This window comes from Osmia bicornis, chromosome 7, assembly GCF_907164935.1.
Source record: "Osmia bicornis bicornis chromosome 7, iOsmBic2.1, whole genome shotgun sequence".
Taxonomy (NCBI): Eukaryota; Metazoa; Arthropoda; class Insecta; order Hymenoptera; family Megachilidae; genus Osmia; species Osmia bicornis.
The window spans coordinates 8,271,036-8,293,225 of NC_060222.1; the positions used below are offsets into that span (position 1 = coordinate 8,271,036).

Consider the following 22,190-nt stretch of genomic DNA (forward strand, 5'->3'; position numbering starts at 1 on the left):
GTCTGTTTTCTAAAGTCTAAAATTAAACTGTGATAGAATGGCGTTGTAATTCTGTTAAGTTCTAAGAAAAGGGTTGTTAATACAAGATATTAAGAAACGCAACAGTTTATACTGGATGCCCATTATTACACAGTTATATACATACATGAATACTATGTGATACATGGTGATAAATTAACAGTATATATTATTTAGATATTGTAGAAAAAATTATTTAAAATACGATAAAATGCTAACAAGTTGAACAGTTATATTATTATATTACATACAAAGACGTGTAAAAATCGGTATCTACTATGGAAGAAATTTCTGAAATGAATTTTTTTGGTGTATTCAAACAAATATGAATTACGAAATTATTACAATATATCATGTAGAACTCACGTATGTAGTGTTGTAAATGAAAAAAAGCAATTTAAATTATTCTGCTATCATTTAAACCCATATAGAAAAAAGAAAATCTTGAAGTAGCAATCTAACAGTGAACAATAGGAACTTAATTTATGAACATTCTTCTTCTTCGAAGCCAATTGTTACAATAGAGACAATAAACTCTATTGAAAATTTAGCATTAAATGTAATATTGTCTGTTAGTTAAGTGTCACTCATCAGTTCTTGAAACTAACTTTATGGAATGAACGGTATTACGTACAGTACAATAAACAAAGTAATGTCATTGGGTGCCGTATGTGAGTTTTGTTTTTCGCTTGCACCGTACGTAACAGAGAAGAAACATACATTGGAGATTTCCTAGCACTCCTACGTCCAGTGCCAGCGGGGAGGGGCAATTGTCCAGGGCACTAGATCTGTAAAAGACCTCGCGGCCCGGTGTCGTATGCGTTTATTCATTTATATCCGTTTAGATTAGTAAAGCTGCTATGTAGTTTAACAATTTTTACAATCTAACTACAGATTCATTGTGTCATATTATTACTTTGCCTTTTTGCTTAAAAATTTTGAGCCCCTGAATAGGCGCCACGATAATCTTGCCCAGGGCGCCAATATTGCTAAAACTGCCACTGCCTACGTCCCTTGACTGCTGGCTAGTTTCATTCTATGGATTATTAGCCTTATTAGTCATCTTTAAAAATTATTGACCGTCTACGTCAAAAGTATATACATATAGGAAGACTCTTATTAACATAATCTATCAATATTTATAAGCTTATTATAATTTGAGGGGTTAGTGAAGGTGGTTTCCTTCTGAGTGCAATTCGAAAGGAATGCTGTCGGCTCTAATTGTTTTTAAAATAAAATTTGTTAATTTGTATTCAAATCAAATATTATAAAAGCGTTTTGATATGCTGTTCATAAGGAAAAAATTGTATTCTCAAATAAAATTAATTCCGCACATGGAAGCAATAAAAGAAGTTACTATGCTTATATTGTAATCAGTGCGCGTTTGCTGCACAGACACGATAAAAACATTGGTATGTTTGTAACAGAGATAACAGCATGTCTCCTATATAACGACTTGTACGTTTTATTTATGGTACATATTATCACATTTATAGTCAATTAGTTTTATGTGTCTAACAATTAAAATATATTAGACATACATATGTATTTATGTGTGTATCTGCTCTATATAACCTTATATTGAATACTTCAAAATGTATCAACGTTTATTTTTTCTCTTTTTGAAAGACGATTAAATTACTAAAGTAAACTTCAAATTACATCTTTAAACTAATGTAATTTCAAAAGTGTTTAATAGTGTATACGAATTCACAATGCATACAAATAATACAAATTACACATGTATTATACATTATTTCATGAATCACTGTGTGACACTTTTATATGAGTAGTTATAAATACATTGCATTTATAATGAAAAACAAGCTCAAGTATAACATAGTTTTCAATACACGTTGCTTAATATAGAAAACAATTAATAACCGGTTACCAAAAATAAAAATATGGAAGGAATTGTGTTTAACTATCGGACGGCGGACCATGAAGAGAGCCCCAATTGTAATGTAATTTTTTATTTTACATTAGTTTCGTTTTCTAAATTTTACACTGTTTCTCTAAAAATTATTCTTCCAATGAAATCAAATTCTTTTGTTTACAAATTATGCATTTAATTTTAGGATAATATTTTTGTATATGTTTTGTAAGTTTAGGTCTAGACTGTTCAAGGGTTAATTTGATAAAGCATTAAAGAAATATTTTTAAGAACATAAATGATATTATGTATTGACTAACTATGTTTATATTTAATTAGATACTACAAAAATAAATAAAACTACTTTTTGCGATTCGACAAACCATTTTGAAAGAAAACAAAACAGTTTGCAAGCTAGTTGGTGTAATTTGTTTGGATACATTACTTTACCGTTAAATAAAACGATTTCTTATATAAATACTCGTATTGCATTGGTTTCAGTTATGTAGTAGTCGCATCTACTTTAAAGCTGTCATACTTACAACAAAGAATGACTCGAAGAATGTAAAATATAAGTAGATGTATACTTTGCAATAAGTTCAAGTTGTAGTGATGTCCGTTATAAATTCTAAACTTTCTTTGGAAAAAGTATTCCTGGGCGGATAAGTATCCGTTGACACGATCGAGTGTTAAAAGATCTGAGGAACTGGAGTGATGTCTGCGCACGCAGTCCGCGCGTGTATTGCAACCACCCTTCCTGGATCGAGTTACCCTTGCAGCACAGTTGAAACCCAAAGTTCGCCGCGCTGTCGAGCAGAATCAGTCTCTCTCTGGCCACGGTAAAGAAACAAGAACCGGCGAAATGACACATGTCACTATTTGATAATGGCGCGCAATACTTGAAAGTACCGGAGCAACGTGTTGATCGTAACGATGCGGTACGTTTCGCGGCGAAACTACGATAAGATCGCGAAAGGTTGTTTTCCTGTTCCCGGATACGAATCTCTTCCTCATTTTTATGAATGTATACGTCATTTTGTGAAGTAATACCGCGAAAACAGCTGGAACAATGTATGGCATGCTATTGGAGAGTGTACAGCACTTCGTGCAGGTCGGTAACGTAACATACAAAAGCGTGAGTGTACATTTTAATTATCCTGCATTTATTTATTTCTATTCTTCGTGTTTTACACAATTAGCTCTTTTTTATTTATATCTTCCCTACATTTGTTTAAGAAAAATTGACATAATATATAGTTTTTAGTAATAACGAAAAGAGCAACAAGCGCGAGTATCATCTGGTTAATTATTATCAATTTATGTCGATTAAACTAAAGATGAATATTTCTTTTAAGCATAGCTGATATTTGTTCTTATTAAACATTAGGTACTATTCTATTTAAATATTTACGTCAAGTTATGTTTTCTTTTCAACATTGTTTAAAATATTAATTTATAGTGTCTTTAAATTCAAGCTTTGTATTTTTTTTATTATTGATTTATATGAAAAACAAGATGAACAAGTATTGATCAAATCTTTTGACAAATAATAAATATAGTTTTTTTTATTATTCACTGTTTAAAGTAATATTTAAAAATAAAGAAAATGTAGCACATTTTAATTACATAAGTAGATAAAATTCGCTTTTTAGCTATTTGTTGTATTTCTTGCATTTGGTATTTTAGTTAATGTCCAAAAATTAAATAGACTAAAATTATACCACTAATGTTCAGTATTTTTAAATTTAGTTTAAAAACTAAAGCTTCAGGTGATAATGTAATTATATCACGCGATACAATAGACATTTTTCCTACGAAAAATATGAAAGGAAACTGTTCGTGTGCTTTTGTTTGCGATACAGAAACGAAAAAGTTAGTAAAACACGCGAAGATAACAGTGGTACTCATTTCTGCAGTTGTTTCTCTAGACTCTAGACGGAACTAATAAATGTGACATACATGAGAGGCAGCTGCCAGTGTTGAGTACCACTGTTAACTCTACACGCTTTCTCAAATTGTTTCGTTTCTACATTAAAAATAAAAAAGAAATAACAGTTTTCTTTGATGCTGTTTGTCAGAGAAATGTCTGCTTTATCATGTAGTGTAAGTAAATTCCCTTTTAGAACCTAAATTTTCTAAATAAATTGAAAAATATTCGCACAATTGGTACGTTTTGGACGTAATTTCCATTTTAATTGTTATTCCGATATATCTAAATGCTCTTAATACCATAATAACCTAAATGATTTTATTTAGGAACGATTATAGAATAATTTCTTGTTAAAGGCGACTGAATAACCGCAAAATATCTTCAAAATTGATAATTTTTTAAATCAGTTTCTTTTGTTTTTTCAAAGTAGGAGCTGCGAGAAAAAATGGTTTTTCGTATTTTACAGATTCGTATTTTAAAAAATCTATAAGAAATCCTTATTGAATATAGGTGATCTAAAAAAGATTAGGTTAGGTTGAATGGTATTACATACTAAGGAAAAAACACCATTTGGTGCATCGTAAAAAAACTTTCTATACCAGATTTTAACTTGGTATTTAAATATTTATATGTTAATTCTTAATTCTGTGAATAATATTAGGTTATGCATACATTAATTATTTAAATAACTTTCATACATTTTTTTCGCATAGTTGGATTCTTCTGTTTTCAGTAAGACGACAAACTGATTATATGTTACATTAAATTGCAAATTTTATACTATTACTCTATAACTGATGTAATATATTAAATTCTTACTTTTCCATTTTAAATGTACAGTAAAAACTGTAGAGTATGTATTGATGTGTTTATCAACTAGTGTGCAAGTTGTTGATTTATGTTGATTTATTATATTGTTCCAAAATAATCACTCATTTGTGAAAGCGGTCACGTACTTGCCAAAGGAAATGGTTTGATAGTACGCAATAAACAAAGTATCTGAATATGGATGAATTCGGACTTCCTTTCCGTACAACACCTTAATTGTTTGAAGTTTTAAAAATAGCATCATTCTTCCGGTCCTTAAGGACGTTTTTATTTATTTTTCTAATACTATATTTGTCTGTCATTGACGATTTCTTGACTACTGTTGACTAGCATTTTTCAACAAATTTATGTGAGAGCATTTTTTAAGATTTGCAATGCAGTAAATGCCGTATATGATATGTAGCATTTGCAATGAATGTAAAAATGTTATATGTAATTTATCTGTCTTATCTTAATTAATATCTTTCAATTACTCAAATGAATTACAAAAATATTTAAACACAGTAATTATTCTAATGAGAAAACATAATATTTATATTTAAATAGACTATATTGTAAATCATACATCTCAGAAAAAAGTGGGTTTTGTAAACATTTGAAAACTCACAGTGAGTTGTAAAATTGAATCAGTCATTTCGAAAGGGGGTCATCTCTACTTTTTCAAATTTTACCGCTCAGTTAAATATAATTTTTGTTAGCATCCTGTGTGGCGAATAATGATTATGTAGGTATTTCTATATTCTGTGTATTCCCCTTTAATGATACAAAATTATTGTAATTTTTCTAGAAGTGTAATTAAATGCAATACATTATTGTTTCTCCTGTAAAATTTGAAAGAACGGAGATGATCCCTTTTTGAAATGATTGATTCAATTATTGGCACGCCTAAAAATTGGATTGAAATGTGTAGAATAATTAAATAAAGAAATAATTTGACATGTAGTTTGCGTTCTACGAAACAATGAAAATACATTTAAAGATTAAGAAATAATAAAGGATACCCAATGTTTTGGCCGTTTTTATGTCACAAAATTATTGGCACATTTTATATAAATTTATTTTTATTTACATGTAAACCATCTTAATAATCTGTTGGATAAATTTTTCGTTTTATACATAAATAATTTGTGATTGAATTGTTCCATTTTTCATTAAGTTTATTTCATAAATGATTCTTATTTGAAATTCTATGAAATCGTATTTTAATGTTTGAAGTCTTCCGTAACACTCCAATCGAATTTAGATCCAGTGACTAGGGAGGAGTGTTGATTATTTTTGGAATTATATAGCAACCATTTCCGTACTATCCTTACCTTATGCTTAGGATCGTTCTAGTATAAACCGAGCGTTTCCAATTCTGTGTCACTTAGCTTCAGATTATTTTTTAAGATTAATTATTACATCTCGAAATCTTCCCGCCTGATCAAGATTATGAACTTTTATTAATTATATACATATATATATATATATATATGTTTTGTAAGTTTGGATCTCAATTGATTCAGACTCCGCTGTTTAAGAGATGATTAATAAAAGTTCATATATATATATCATTTTCAAAAACTGTTCCTTTAAAAATTATTAATTAAACGGAAAGTTTCATATATTGGAAAAATAATTTTTAAAGGAACAGTTTTTAAAAATGATAATTTACAAGAACAAGAATTTGAAGGAACAAATTTAGCAAATGATAATATAAAATACACAATTACATTAAAATTGGGACTCTCTTCATGGGTTAATAGAGTATGAATAATTTGTTTGGATCCATACTTTATTCGGAAAAAAAATTAACTAGTTAACTAGCATAAGTGAACAAGTTAACTATTAAGATAAATCATTCTCGGATCACTACTTTACTTGACTTTTGGGAATAGTCATTTTCTTGGACATACATAGTGTCCGACTTCTCTTAACCTTAATTTTTCTTCTTGATAATAAATTCGACCGCAATAGAAAAACCAGGGTAACTTATGTTATATAAACTTTGTCGGTGGCGAAATTGCAAGCAAGACAGCAATACGGAAAAGTTGGATGAAATTGGGTACATATAACAGCTGGCTTTGGGTCACATTGATTGCGTAGCTTTCTTCTACCGACATAAAGTTAGACGTATCATATTTTTTAAGAAAAGTCAAATTAGACCATATCTTCAGTCGCAAAAAAGAATTCACAAATATTACTTTTCTTTTTTTTTCAGAATTATTTTTGCAATACATTCAGAATTATTTTCTCGCTTTGTCGTAGTCCATATAACCAGCTACGATTTCCTTTCAAGCATTTTTCATATGTTAGTGTTAAGGTTGCCAACGTTGCGCTAAGGAACATCTCGAGACTCGTTTATGAATTTAAAAAATTGTGTTAACTAATTTCTTATTTTTCGTTCCGGAAAAAAGGAAAATAATATACTAAATAAATGTTTTCATTACAAAGAAAAGCAACAAAATATTAAAAACAAGGAAAGGCCACAGTTAATTAATTTATAATTAATTTAGAAAAACAAACAATTAATAGAATAATAGCTATCGAATGTCAAATACCTACTAGTTTGTCACGTTGTTACCTTCAGCCAATTTTCGAGGGTCAATATATACACTACACAAGAAACTTTGTCCAAATAGAATGTGGTTGACATTTGCGCAGATCCTTCAAATATGCTTGAAGAGGCAATGTCGAAAGCCGGGTACATATCCCCTTGTGTCAAACGCCCGTATCGTATCACCGTTGCGTATCCATTTGAAGAGGCAGGCGCTACATCGCTGCGCATCACAGCGTGCTACGGATCGCACAATTTTTCTTCGTTTCTTAAAAGACACGGTTCGGCAATAGGACTGGGCCACTACAGGCGAGGAGTTTCCATTTGCTACGTGCTGTTTCTTTATTGTAGGAGTCCGTCGCTTAGTACTGTAGAATTTCATTACATTTGCAAGTGAAAGGAGGAATTTTGGGAATCGGTTTATAACTTAGGGAAATATAAAATAATTTTTAACAAAAACTACAACCGACTTCGAAATGCACTAAAAAGTATGAAATAATTTCTACTTCATTTATACAAATACCCAACAGCTATTAATAAAACCTATTTACTCGTTAAATAGTATACTAAATACATTTCAACCTTTTCGGAGGCGGCGCAAAATTAAAAACTTTTCTTCTGCTAGGAAGATTCAGGCGTCGACAACCTATCTAATCATTAGTGGCAGCATTGTATATTTAGGTATTTTTAATTTTGCGCCGCCTCCGAAAAGGTTGAAATGTATTTAGTATACTATTTAACGAGTAAATAGGTTTTATTAATAGCTGTTGGGTATTTGTATAAATGAAGTAGAAATTATTTCATACTTTTCAGTGCATTTCGAAGTCGGTTGTAGTTTTTTTTTTAAATTATTTTATTTCACACTTTTTAGTGGAACGAGCAGTATTTGTAGGATGCCGTAAGGTCGTTTACCGTTCTTATTGGTTAATTGCAATAACCATAGTTTTTAACAATAACAAGTTCCATACAAGTTATTACAATAGTTATTAACAATAACAAATTGCATAAATTTTTGCAAGTGAGATATCGCGGAAATATCTCCTATTAGATATGAAAGGTTTCATCGCAATCGGTACATGCCTTGCAGAGTATGTATAAGAAACAGTAGAGAATCGGCGACTGCATGCTGACTCATACACCGGTACAGACACGTAGGCATACGTAGAATTCAATGTAGTAGTAACAATAGTTTTTCACGAATATCTCGGAAACTAAAACTTTCCGTTAATTATCCATAATGAAAAAGTTGTTTAGAATCATGTCCCCGACAACATATTAAAAGGTCATTGAAATCGTCCAATCTTGACATTAAAAACTTCCTGTATTTTGCAATAACAATGAAAAAATGAAAAATCTTTTTTCAACGGGACCAACCGGAAGACATACCCTACAAGATGCAATAGGTCTCGTTCCGATTGGTCCATCCATCTCGGAGTAATCAGTGAACACACAAAAAAAAAATACATACTGATCGAATTGAGTAACCTCCTCCTTTTCGAAGTCGGTTAAAAAATACGGAAAAAATATGTTATTATACCAGGGGTTCGAGTTTACTTAATTCATTTATTACTCGAAGAGGTCATCATTTATTACCCTTGTTGCTTTCATCAGACTGGTACTACCTGTGTATCATGCAAGTTCGGTACCTTCACGCGGACTAGGAGGTACCCTCGCGTTTGCAAAAGACACCCAATCAGAAAAATTCAAAATTGACCGCTTACGACGAATTTTAACCAATACAGGAAGCATATCGTGTTTGGTATCATTTTAATCAGTAAAACGTCACAAATATCTTGGTAAAAGTTTTATAAGAAAAAAATGAAAAATAACAAAGTTCAGTTGTTGCATTAGTATTAGCTCACTGATATATCCTATCCCAGATCATTCTATCCCGTGCCTCAAGTGTCATGTTTCCATTTGACATAGCATTTCGGGTCTTCGCCGGGGTTATCAAGTATGTTGTTTTTACGCTCCAAGCGGTCTCCGAACCTTTCCTTTGAACGGCAAGAAACCGACAATTTTCGGATCGACTTGTTGCTTACATCCGTATCACAGATCAACAGACAAACTTTCGATACTCGGCAACGGAAAAATCTCTGGAAAATTAACATTGTCCTTTTTTAATAATCACAGAGGTGATTATTAACATTACCTTTTTATGTACAGTGTAGCACCGAAGATAATTGATATGTTTAAATATATTTAGACAATAAAATTTGTCTAAATTAAATTAGATTAAATTCATAAATAATTTCATTACTGTTGAAATGAGTCCAATAATACTGCAAGATTTCAAATAAATTGAAATGATAATTTATTGAACTTGAAATCCAAGTGACGGCACGAAACGCTATGTCAAGTGCAAACGGTATTAACGTTTTCGTCGATGCAACGGCAAAGAACCGACAAATTTTTCGGATGGGTCCGTTGCCTCCATATCAAAGGAACAGCACGCAGCAAACTGAAACTCCTCGTCTCTAGTGGCCCAGTCCTATTGCCGAACCGTTTCTTTCAAGAAACGAAGAAACATTGACCGAGCCGTACCACACTGTGACATGCAACGATGCAGCGCCTGCCTCTTCAAATGGATACGCAACGGTGATACGATACGGGCGTTTGACACAAGTGGATACCCGGCTTAATACATGGCACTTTAGCTGCAAACAAGACACCCATCGATATTTTCTATTTGAATATAGTTACTTTCATAAAAATTAATTAAAGTCGTGTGTACATGTATATTAAAGATTAATAAACTCGTCTGAAAGAACGGTGTCAAGTGATTTGAAAAAAAATTAGTTTATTAAAAAAAAGAAGAAGAAACAACAACATACAACAAACGAACTTGGCCTTCATATTCTGATAACTAATAATGTAACAAAAAAAATGCTGTTTTCGTAATACAATTTTCTCCCTTGTTTCGTACAATTTTCATATAAATAATTTTTTGTATCTGTAAGGCGCTAGACACCCTATGCTGTATAACTAATTTCAACTTTTTCTGTGATCTGCAATATCCATTACGTGATTCTTATAGAGTTTTTCATACTGAAACCGAATCCGGTTTCAGAATTGCTCCATCACGTACAGTTTTTGAGAAATTTGATTTTGAAAAAAAAAATATATTTTTCAGATTTAAACATATTTTCTGACGTAATTATAAAAGATATTGAAATTCTATTTACACTAAAAGTTTCTGTAGACTTTCCTGAATACAACGATACCTATCTTTAATATATTATAAACGTTTAAGTATGTTTAAATGATCATTGAACGCGGAGAGACCCCGATTTGGCACCAATTTTTTAGAATATTTTTCAATTTATCTGAAAATGTAGAGGTTCAGCGTAAAATCAAATTATACCATGCGATAGAGCAGATTTTTATCTGGTAAAACCATCCGGAGAAAGTTGTAACATCGATTTTTTTATCAAGCCAGAAAACGAAATAACTTCGCGGGAGACGAAGTAGCGACAGTGGTGCTCCGTGTCAGGACGGTTGCTCGGCGGTACTACATACTATATTAAAGATAGGTATCGTTGCATTCAGGAAAGTCTACAGAATCTTTTAATGTAAATAGAATTTCAATATCTTTTATAATTACGTCAGAAAATTTGTTTAAATCTGAAAAATATGTTTTTTTCTTCAAAATCAAATTTCTCAAAAACTGTATGTATAGGAGCAAAACGGTTTACAGATTCGTAATCAGCGTACAAAACACTATTATATAACAATCATCTACATAGTGGAAATCGGAAAACAAGTTCAGTGTTGGACAGTGTAATCAATCAAATTTGAAGAACCATATTTAATACATCTAAATACGAATTCTGATTCGATTTTCATCAACAGCTTTTGTTTTTGAGAAAATATAACTTTTCAACTTTGAAGATGGTTTATGTTTAAACAGTAATAACAGAACTCTTTCAAATAAAATATATGTAAGTTGTTATTGCATTAAAAAAGAGACATTCAAAACGCACCAATTTTCTCAGATAATTTGAATTGATTTAAAAAATTTAAGTTCTACAGAGAAGAATCTAGTTACACCACGCGGCAGAACATTTTTCCTACAAAAAGCATTAGAAGAAACTTGTTCCACTTATAATTTATTACATATTATACAAGTTTTAATCATCATATTATACGTTTTAATCGTTTGTTCTTTCAATTTTTCCTAAGCTGCTAATAGGTATATTCTTTTCAAAATTCAACTGACAGTGATACGTTTACAATATTCTTGTTTGTGTCTGACAGACATATGTGTCACTCATTGTCAGAATAATAGTGGTGCGACTTCCATTATGTATTGATTTTTCGAGGAAAGCAAACGTTTGTGAAATGTTCTCGGATCAATTAAATATGATTAACGTAACGTTATTAATATTTATTTTATATAAAGAATATCATTATTTTACAAAGTTTGACAACAAAATATATAGTCGATTTACGTTATATTTTACGTTCGTATATTTCACGCGAACAAGAGAAGATCGGTGGCGGATTGTCCGACGTGCGAAAAACGTATTCAGTCGCAAGCGATCGACGTGGTAGAACACGTCCTTAGCGAAACCTACTACAAATATAATCTTATCAATAAATTTTACTAATAAAAATAATAAAAATGAATGCTAGTTGAGTTATACCAGTACTGTTCTGAGTGACACATACATACAATGGCGAACACAAATGTAAGAACATCTGATGAATTTATAAAAAAGCTACTCCCCCTCCGATTTCGATGATTCTTAAATATATTGTAAAATTCGTCATTTTAAGCAACTTTCTTCTTCTAAGCCATATGTCGGATTCGATTAGTTTGCGAGATATTCGCCAAAAACTATGAAAACTACTACATTGAACTTCATCTATACGTATACGTCCGCGGCTGTGTTTGCGTTGGCAAGCGACCCTCGCTTATCTACTGTTTCTGTCAACAACACCACATGGCAGATCTACCGTCCATATAACGGGTCAGCTTAAAATCAAAGTTAACTATTACTTTCAATAATTTGGACATTAGAGCCTAAAGACGGCCGGAATGTTAATACAACCTAACCTAATCCCTAATCTAGACATATAAGTAACGAAAAAAATTATATTCCGTCAACATTGGTATTAATCATTATGCACCAAAAGATTGTCTGCCATCCGTACTAATGTTGACGGTATTTTATTTTTTCTGTTATTTATACGTCCAGGTTAGGGTAGATTATATTAATATTCCGGCCGCCTTTAGGCGATCGACCACGCGAGTCAAATGTTAATTTGATTTTTCAGTTCACCCGTTGCATGAATAGGAGGCCAACCACATGGTGCTGCTTACAGAATTGGCAGGCAAGCGAGCCGGCGCGCCGTGAAGCGGCCGGCATCGCTTTTTTAACCGACTTCGAAAAGGAGGAGGTTACTCAATTCGATCAGTATGTATTTTTTTTTGTGTGTTCACCGATTACTCCGCGATGGATGGACCAATCGGAACAAAATCTTTTGCATCTTGTAGAGTATGTAGTCCGATTGGTCCCATTGAAAAAAAATTTTTCATTTTTTCATTGTTATTGCAAAATACAGGAAGTTTTTAATGTCAAGATTGAATGATTTCAATGACCTTTTAATATGTTGTCGGGGACATGATTCTGAACAACTTTTTTATTATGCATAATTAACGGAAAGTTTTAGTTTCCGAGATATTCGTGAAAAACTATTGTTACTACTACATTGAATTCTACGTATGCCTATGTGTCTCTACCGGTGGATGAGTCAGCATGCAGTCGCCGATTCTCTACCGTTTCTTATATGTATACATGTGTATGTATGTACTCTGCAAGGCATGTACATACCGATTGCGATGAAACCTTTCGCATCTAATAGAAAATATTTCCGTGATATCTCACTTGCAAAAATTTATGCAGTTTGTTATTGTTAATAACTATTGTGATAACTTGTATGGAACTTGTTATTCTTAAAAACTATCGTTATTGCAATTAACCAATAAGAACGGTAAACCACCTTGCGGCATCCTACAAATATTGGTCGTTCCACTAAAAAGTGAAATAAAATAATTTTTAATAAAAAATACAACCGACTTCGAAATGCACTAAAAAGTATGAAATAATTTCTACTTCATTTATACAAATACCCAACAGCTATTAATAAAACCTATTTACTCGTATACTAATAACACTCGTATAATGTATACTAAATACATTTCAACCTTTTCGGAGGCGGCGCAAAATTAAAAATACCCGAATATACGATGCTGCCAATAATGATTTGATAGGTTGCCGACGCTTGAACTAGAATCTTTCTAGTAGAAGAAAAGTTTTTAATTTTGCGCCGTTTCCGAAAAGGTTGAAATGTATTTAGTATACTATTTAACAAGTAAATAGGTTTTATTAATAGCTGTTGGGTATTTGTATAAATGAAGTAGAAATTATTTCATACTTTTTAGTGCATTTCGAAGTATTTTTTGTTAAAAATTATGTTATTATTTGAACATGACAGAAGAAACGAGGGAGTTTCTGTAGGTGGAGGGCGTGTAAATAACGAGCTTTTGATATTCAGTGAAAAAGGATATTTAATGTATTTAAAGAAAACACATGTATTACGCACAACACGCTTGCACATGGCGTCCCCGATCAAAGGTCGATTTATATTATCCGTTCAGACACGGGCCGTTTCCGATCAGTTAGGTTCCGACAAATATTGTTCTGTGTTATTGAATACGAGTGTTTATATGAGCCGCTCAGTGCACACATCGATTAACTCCACTTTTTGAAAAATCTTAAATTTAAGTGTCAAAGCACTTGGTATAGTCATAACTTTTTATATTTATAATAACTTTCCTGAATAATAAAGATTAGCACCATTAAATGGCAAATTTTTTTTGGCCATTGAATAATAAGTAATTTATTTCAGAAGCCATTTTGATTAACTCCATACTCTAATGTAAATCGTTTCAGTAACGCTGTATCTGTTCCGGCCGTGCATCAACGCTTTTTTGTTTTTAAACAGCCGAAGATGCTTTCTCCCTCTCAATAATATTGGTAATAAAATTGCATCGGCAAACAGATAAAAAGAAGCGCAATGCAAAGTCCAGTAAATTGGCTTAAAATACGCTGGATAAAGTTAGAAAGGTCCAAATGTGACTATAATGAAGATACAGAATTTAAAGCCATTAATATAAAAAAATCTGTAGTAGGTAGACCGCAAAGTGTGAAAAATATAGATCAGCCTTTATTATATCCTAAAGGTAGAACTGTGACACGGGAAAAATGGAGAGACATGATGGACCTGCTAAAATTCATTCCTCCTGTTAAACATGATTACTAGAAAAACTTGACAACAAATCGAAATGACGAATCCTCACATACAGCTGATGAAGAAGACATTATTTATAATATTGCTGAATTATCCCAAAGAATAATGCTGCTAAAATAAAGCTGCTATGAATTAATCACAAAAAATATATTATAACAGAACTGTCAACATTCATTTTTATGGAAAAGCTGTAATAAAAATATATAATAACTAACTTTTTCTGTAATAAAAAACTTAAAAATTTAAAGACTGAATTTAACTTTATTACTTTTTTCAGTTGCCAAATCGATTAACTCCACCAGTCACATAAAAACTGTAACATTACTGACGATTATTTTTTGGCTATTCTTTCTTATTAATTTTATATACCGTTAGATGAAAGCTATATCTGTATTTATGCATTCTACATTATATGTATATTTGAATTTATATTATAACAGGAATTTTAAAAAACAATATACATTACTTCATCGCATTTCTCAACTTTTTGTTTTATGGAGTTAATCGATGTGTGCACTGAACGGCACATATACATACCGTGATGGATCGGTTCAGACGCGTTCCGTTTCAGACATAAGACGACCGACATTCTCGAAAAGAATAATTTGACTGAAGCGATACGTGACTGAAACAATCGAAATGCGACCGAACGGACGCTGTCGTATGATATGCATTTGGTTCAGACAAAATCTGACGATAGAACAGACGTGGTGTGAGCAATATATTATAATAATACAGAACGAAAAGTTAATAGAGTTAGTGAGGCATTATACTTTTGTATAATCAAGAAGATAAAAATTATAGTGACAATTATAAAAAGGATGTCCATTAATTGTCGAAATAACGTTCAATATTCTCCACTAATCTTTCTTATTTTTAACATTTTATGGGTGCCAAAACGTCGCTTTCTTTTCTTATTTTCTTCCTCTTCATCTAATAGTAAGGCTATGCAGCACAAATCTTTTAAAGATAAATGCGAAAACATTTTCGAACGATGGCGATTAACGTACGCTGCCTGTCGTTGTCGGACGTGAACTGATACAGTATTGTCTCGTAATAAGCAAGTGGTCTCGACTTCGAAATAAGCAAGTCGCTATCCCCTCTTCTTTGTTTGAAGTTGCCCGCAAAGTGAGAGGTACGAGAAATGAGTGAGAGATCCATGAAAGCGCGAAGCCGATGTTTAGGGTAATAAATTTCACGCTCGACTGAGCAGTGACAACGGTTAGTAGAAGAAGGATGGAATATATGTATATAATGCTTTCTATCCTTGTTCAAAAAATAACATCGCTGCTCGGCCGATCACTATATGATTTGCCGCTACCTCGGATCTCCCACTCGTTTCTCGCGTTCTCTATCGTCCCGTTTCGAGAACAAAGTCTAGCCGAATACAGTAAAACCTGGATAAATGCAACGAAAGAATGCTTGGATAAGTGCAACATCGCTATCCCCTCCACTTGGGGGGATCCCCCTAGGCGAACCGAGCCGCTCGACGAGGAAACCGTGTAATATGATCCGACCGTAATATCGGTGTGACTAATACTAATTGAACGATAAAACTTTTTTATTTTTAACTTTTTCTTAATGAAACTTTTACTAACGCATTTGTGAGATTTTTCTGATTAAAATGACACCAAACACGATATAGTTTGAATTATATTTATAAACAATAGTAATAGAATAAACAACATAGAATTGACACCACGACTGAATATAAATGATGTCGGCTGAATACAAAAGATGTGTACAGACACAGAATCGGCATGTCGGCTGAATAGAAAACATGTGTATGGACACAGAGTCGGCATGTCGGCTGAATAGAAAACATGTGTACAGACGCAGAATCGACACCTCGGTTGGATAAATGCAACATTAAATGCCCAGAATCGACACTTCGCTTGGATAAATGCAACATTAAATGCCCAGAATCGACACCTCGCTTGGATAAATGCAACATTAAATGCCCAGAATCGCCACCGTGCTTGGATAAATGAAACCTTTGAAACCAGAGCCAACACCGCGACTGGTTTTGATTTCGATCTCTGTTGCTTTTCGCCAACCTTTAACATCAATTTTAGCAAGTAATTATAATTGAAACTATATCGTGTTTGGTACCATTTTAATCAGAAAAATTTCACCAATGTGTTAGTAAAAGTTTCAATAAAAAAAAGTAAAAAATAAAAAAGTTTTATACTTCAATTAGTATTAGTCACACCGATACGTTTCGGCTCTTTCCTTTGATCATCGGACCTCTCTCTTTCCGCCACTGTCTGTCTCTTTCTACGTTCACGCTTGGCTGGTCGTCGCGTGTAATCCGAGATTCGACACCTCGCTTGGATAAATGCAACCAACATTGGGACCCAGTGGTTGCATTTATCCAGGTTTTACTGTAGCTACCTCCCTCGAAATAAGCAACGGTTCGGTCCCGAGCCACTTGCTTATTTCGTGGCAATACTGTAATATAAATACTACATCGTTATTGTCGGAACCTAACTGATCGGAAACGGCCCGTGTCTGAACGGATAATATAAATCGATCTCAACTAGAATAGCATAGAACAAAAGAATCACCGCCAGGAGCTTCAGTATCGCCATGCAAAAACATTCATGCAAACATCGACCCACAAAGTAGACCGACATCGATCTCACCGATCCAACACCCCCTCTATCGATATTGGTTTCCAAACTTAAATTTCGTTGCTTAAGGGGGTAGACACAGCACATGACGTCACCGATTCGGGACGTCGCACAGTGGCGAATTTGCCCGAAATCGTGGACAAAATTAATATCTTAAAATGTGAGGTAAATTAATCAAATAAATTACAATATTATAATTGCGGAAGGATAATAATATACTTTTCTAATGAAAAATATTTTATTTTTATATAGTGTGACTTGAAAGTTACATTTAAATTGTTAATTAGAATGGCACATCTTTTTTTATACGTGTAATATTAAAAAAATGAAAAGAAATGCACAATATAATACATATATACATTAATATATATAAAATAGATAATATTTACTGATAAACATACTTAGGTATATACATAAATTATTCTAAGTTACTTTCCTGTTCATCTTCTACTTCTTCTTCTTCTAAAAAGAAGAAGAGGAAGAAGAAGTAGTAAAAGAAGATGAACAGGAAAGTAACTGAGAAAAATTTATGTATATGTATGTTTATTAGTAAATATTATCTGTTTTGTATATAATGTATATATGTATTATATTGTGCGTTTCTTTTCATTTTTTTAATATTACACGTATAAAAAAGTTTAAAGTCACACTATATAAAAATACAATATTTTTCATTAAAAAGGTATATTATTATCCTTCCACAACTGTAATATTGTAATTTATTTCATTAATTTACCTTACAATTTTAAATGTCAATTTTCTCCACGATTTCGGGCAAATTCGTCACTGTGCGTATCTAACTTTCCTCCCCTGAAAAGTTGAGTGAAAGAAGAAAGGGAATTTCTGTAAACAGCTGCAAAAAGCAGTGCTAAATACTTTTATAACTTGACTGGTCCGTGCGTGTGTCTCAGGTGAGAAAGAATTCCGTGCTATAAATGTAGCATTAGTTATATAAACATATCAATCATCGAATTGCTAAGACCTTTAAATTGAAAGAATAAGAATTCGGCACCGGTAAAGCGCCGTACTCGACGCTCTATGTCATAAACGTACTGCACCATTAGCCGGGCGGTTAATAAACAAATCATGATAACTCATAAGATCGCAATTTATCGCAACTAAATTACGCAGAAACTAGTTCATTAATGTTCAAAGTTTCTTTTAAAAAAATGTAGGCCGCTTGATCTCGATTGATGAACAACTATTTTAGTAAAGGTATAAAAAAAATGTACAGGTCTCGTATTATTATTTGGTAAATATTTAGAATAAGGGAGCCACCTCCGATTTCGATCACCTTGAAATATGTTGTCAAGGGCGTTATTCTGAACAACTTTTTTCTATACACATAATAATCGAACTCTTTTAGTTTTAGAGATATTTGAGAAAATAGTTATCTTAAGGCTACATAAATTTTCGACAGCATTTTGCGTTCAATAGAGTGCCTTGTGTGTATATATACATATATCTTGTTTATGTTTTTTACTAAAGTCGTTGATTCAATGTCCAAAGTTATCAGTGAACTTGACATTTAGCATTAGACTGTACTACTAATGCCGACGGTACTTGAACTTTATCGACTCATATATTGAAAAGTACTCAACCGAAAGAAGCTCATGGAAGTGTTTTGAAAAGCTCTCGATGTCAGCTACAAGAATATTAAATAAAAAGTGGGTGTTTCCATTTAAAATTTTTAACTTGACCTGGATAGCTCCTCCATACTTACGCTCAAGGTCAAGTACGTACCACCGTTTGATGCATCTATTGACACTCTACAATTTATGTATTAAATATTTTTTCCTAAAATGTCTTGTTTTCGAGATATTTCACCGGTCCCGGAATTTTTTCTCACCCTGTATATGTTTTCGAAGTAATTAAGTTCGTCCCAAAGGGGTTTGGGATTATTGTCGTCGCGGGGGCGGGAGTGTTTGGGGGGCGAGGCCCCCCAAAACAATAGAGAGGATCCTACTTGCAATTTATTCACTCTTGGAAATATTGATAGTAAAGCTCGTTATTCTTTCAAATATCTCGAAAACTAAAAGAGTCCGATTATTATGTGTATAGGAAAAAGTTGTTCAGAATGACGACCTTGACAACATATTTCAAGGTGATCGAAATCGGAGGTGGCTCCCTTATTCTAAATATTTACCAAATATACTCTGATAGTTCACAAATGAAGTACATTACATAGATTTTTAAAATGAGCAAAAAAATTTTTTACTTTTGTCCACAATTTTCGTGAAATTCGCCACTGTGCGTCGGTATTACAGTAGTTTTTTCGTTGGGCCTGGTGGAGCCACTTGCGTGTTTTGTTACGAACTTGAAAGGTTTAATTCTCAGCTAGCGTGCGCGCAACACGATCTAGGAAGGCAACAGCGCCTCAAGTATTTTTACAAACTCATTCAAACGCTTATCTCGACAGTGGCATCGCGACGATACGCCTGAAGAACGAAAGCGAAACATTGGCGCGCGTTTAGAGTGAGATGTACGGTGATCATGCTATCCTTCTTTCAACCCAAATGATAGAATTGTCCCGCTCCAATAAATTCTGACTGACCAAACGCGTGGGTTTTACATAGTGCACCGTAGCACTCCTCGCTGCTGAAAAATATATACCTACTCTGAGGAACTGAAGGAACGTGCAATCTGAGAATTATTTTTAGAAAAAGTTATTAACTTTTTTAAATAAATGTTTCTTAATTAATAAAAGTATACAGGATACGTCATGCAATTGGGACGGGTTATATCTTGAATTTGGTAAGAGATAGGAAAAAGCTGTTTATGTAAAAGTTCAATGGTATGATAATGTCTATTTTCCTGTGATTTCATTTTTTTCGTGAATGCAACAATGCACTCAAAAAATGCAAATCCACTTTTTATTTAAATGGAATTGCATTTTTTTTTTACTTGTGTCAACTCCTTGAAACATTCTGCATAAAAAAGTACTATGGTACTATTAGAACTAATAAATGGAGGGACCTTGCGTCTATCCAGTAAAAGCTGAATACAGTAAAACCTGGATAAATGCAACCAAGATTGGGACCCAGTGGTTGCATTTATCCAAGCGAGATGTCGAATCTCGGGTTACACGCGACGACCAGCCAAGCGTGAACGTAGAAAGGGACAGACAGTGGCCGAAAGAGAGAGGTCCGATGATCAAAGGAAAGAGCCGAAACGTATCGGTGTGACTAATACTAATTCAATTATAAAACTTTTTTATTTTTGACTGTTTTTTACTGAAACTTTTACTAGCGCATTGGTGAAATTTTTCTGATTAAAATGATACCAAACACGACATAGTTTGAATGGGGCGAGGTTTGTTATGGGGCGCTGTGAAAAATCCAGGCGGGCGGCGGCAGTCAAAACTTAGCGAAAAGGGACAATCTCAACATTCAGAATGAGAGAAGGACAGCATGACTGTAGTGCGTCTCACTCAGCATTCGGGCGATGTTGCCTTTTTCGCTTGCCTTCGCAGCACAGTTCAAGTGACGTAATCAAGCTAACGCTTGATTCTGACTACGATTCCAAATCGACAGCCTTTCTACTTAGACGCCACCTTATAACTACTAGCTGAACTAAATTTGTCACGTAACTTGCTCTGTAGTATCCAGATAATGGCGGAACTCGTCTTTGGGAATGCTTTTACGGGAATACACTTTTCGTCCTTATATGAGAAGATTTTGATCTAAATAAGGGTTCATTTGAAAGAGGAAGGTTCAATGCAGGGCGATCTGGTCACCGTTTGAGTTACAGAACTGTTTTAGTGACCTAAAAAATATTTGGAATCTGCGGATGTATTTTGTTGATTCTTCCTCTACTTTGGACACTCATATTATTAAATATCGACACAATCTCGTTGAACCATGACCAGACCGCCCTGCATTGAACCTTCCTCTTTCGAATGAGCCCTCACCCATCCCCAAATCTTCTCATATAAGGACGAAAAGTGTATTCCCGTAAACCCCTTTTTAGGCCCATTTTTGCCGGTAATGTCACCTCGCTGCATTACCCGTGTCTACCCCCTTAACCCTAACGTACATATATGTTTGAAATGCTTAAGTCTAGGCAAGGGTTTCGTAAAAATATCCGCCATCATATTTTCACTTTTTACATAAGTAACTTTTATCTCACCCCTTTCGGCGATCTCACGCGTGTAATGATAGCCAATGTCTATATGCTTGCTCCGGTTGTGAAATGTAGCGTTTTTCTTTACCTCTATGACGATCTGATTGTCGCATAACACCGTGATGGGAGCTTTTGCATAGTCTTTAAATCCCATGTGAGTTAACAGTCTTTTCGTGTACACTACCTCTTTAGTTACTTCCGCTAATGTTGCGTATTTCGCTTCGATTGTTGATAGTGATACTGACTTTTGCTTCTTCGATTTCCAGCTAACTGGTCCACCGGCCAATATTAACAAGTTACCGGTGCACGATTTGCGATCGTTCGCATCGCCTCCCCAGTCGGAGTCCGAATACGCTACGAGTTTTTCGTTGTTCTTTTGGTAATTTATTGCATAGTTCGAGGTAGCTTTCAGATACCTGAGTATTCTTTTCGCCAAGTCCTAATGTGCTTTTCCTGGGTTTGAGTTAAATCGACTCGTTGAGTTAAAGTTCTCTGTATGGTCTTTTCTCCATGTCTCTTCTTGTGATCTTACCAATGTCTCCATCTCTTTTAATATTTATACCTAGGATATTCTTAACAGGTCCCATGTCCGTCATCTCGAATTCCCGTTTTAGCGAGGATTTCACTTCATTAAGTTTCTTCATGCTCTTTGACGCTAGCAGCAGGTCGTCGACTTAAATAATCATAATCACTCGGTCTTCCTGACTTCCATATACGTATACGCATGGATTTACTTCCATGCATCGTGCGCCATGTGCTGTGATGTTTTTATCCAACTTCTTATACCACTCACGACCCAACTTCTTGAGGCCATATAAAGGCTTTAACAACTTACATACCTTGTCCTCATCACCACGCTTCACAAACAATTCGGGTTGTTTCATGTACGTTTCGTCAGCTAGCCCACCTTGAACGTACGCCGATACTACATCC

The 22,190-nt window shown here is 33.5% G+C and overlaps 1 protein-coding gene across 3 annotated transcripts in view; it reads left to right on the top strand.

Annotated features, from left to right (window-relative positions):
* Positions 1-2,247: 2,247 nt before the first annotated feature.
* Positions 2,248-22,190, top strand: part of LOC114879648 (soluble guanylate cyclase 89Da-like) — a 110,003-nt gene continuing 90,060 nt past the window's right edge. The window contains exon 1 of one of the 3 annotated variants that reach the window (XM_029194752.2): positions 2,248-3,026. In XM_029194752.2, the coding sequence (XP_029050585.2) occupies positions 2,961-3,026 (66 nt within the window). In that variant the 5' untranslated portion in view covers positions 2,248-2,960. The remainder of the gene's footprint in view (positions 3,027-22,190) is intronic. The other 2 variants (XM_029194749.2, XM_029194750.2) reach the window with 2 other exon arrangements.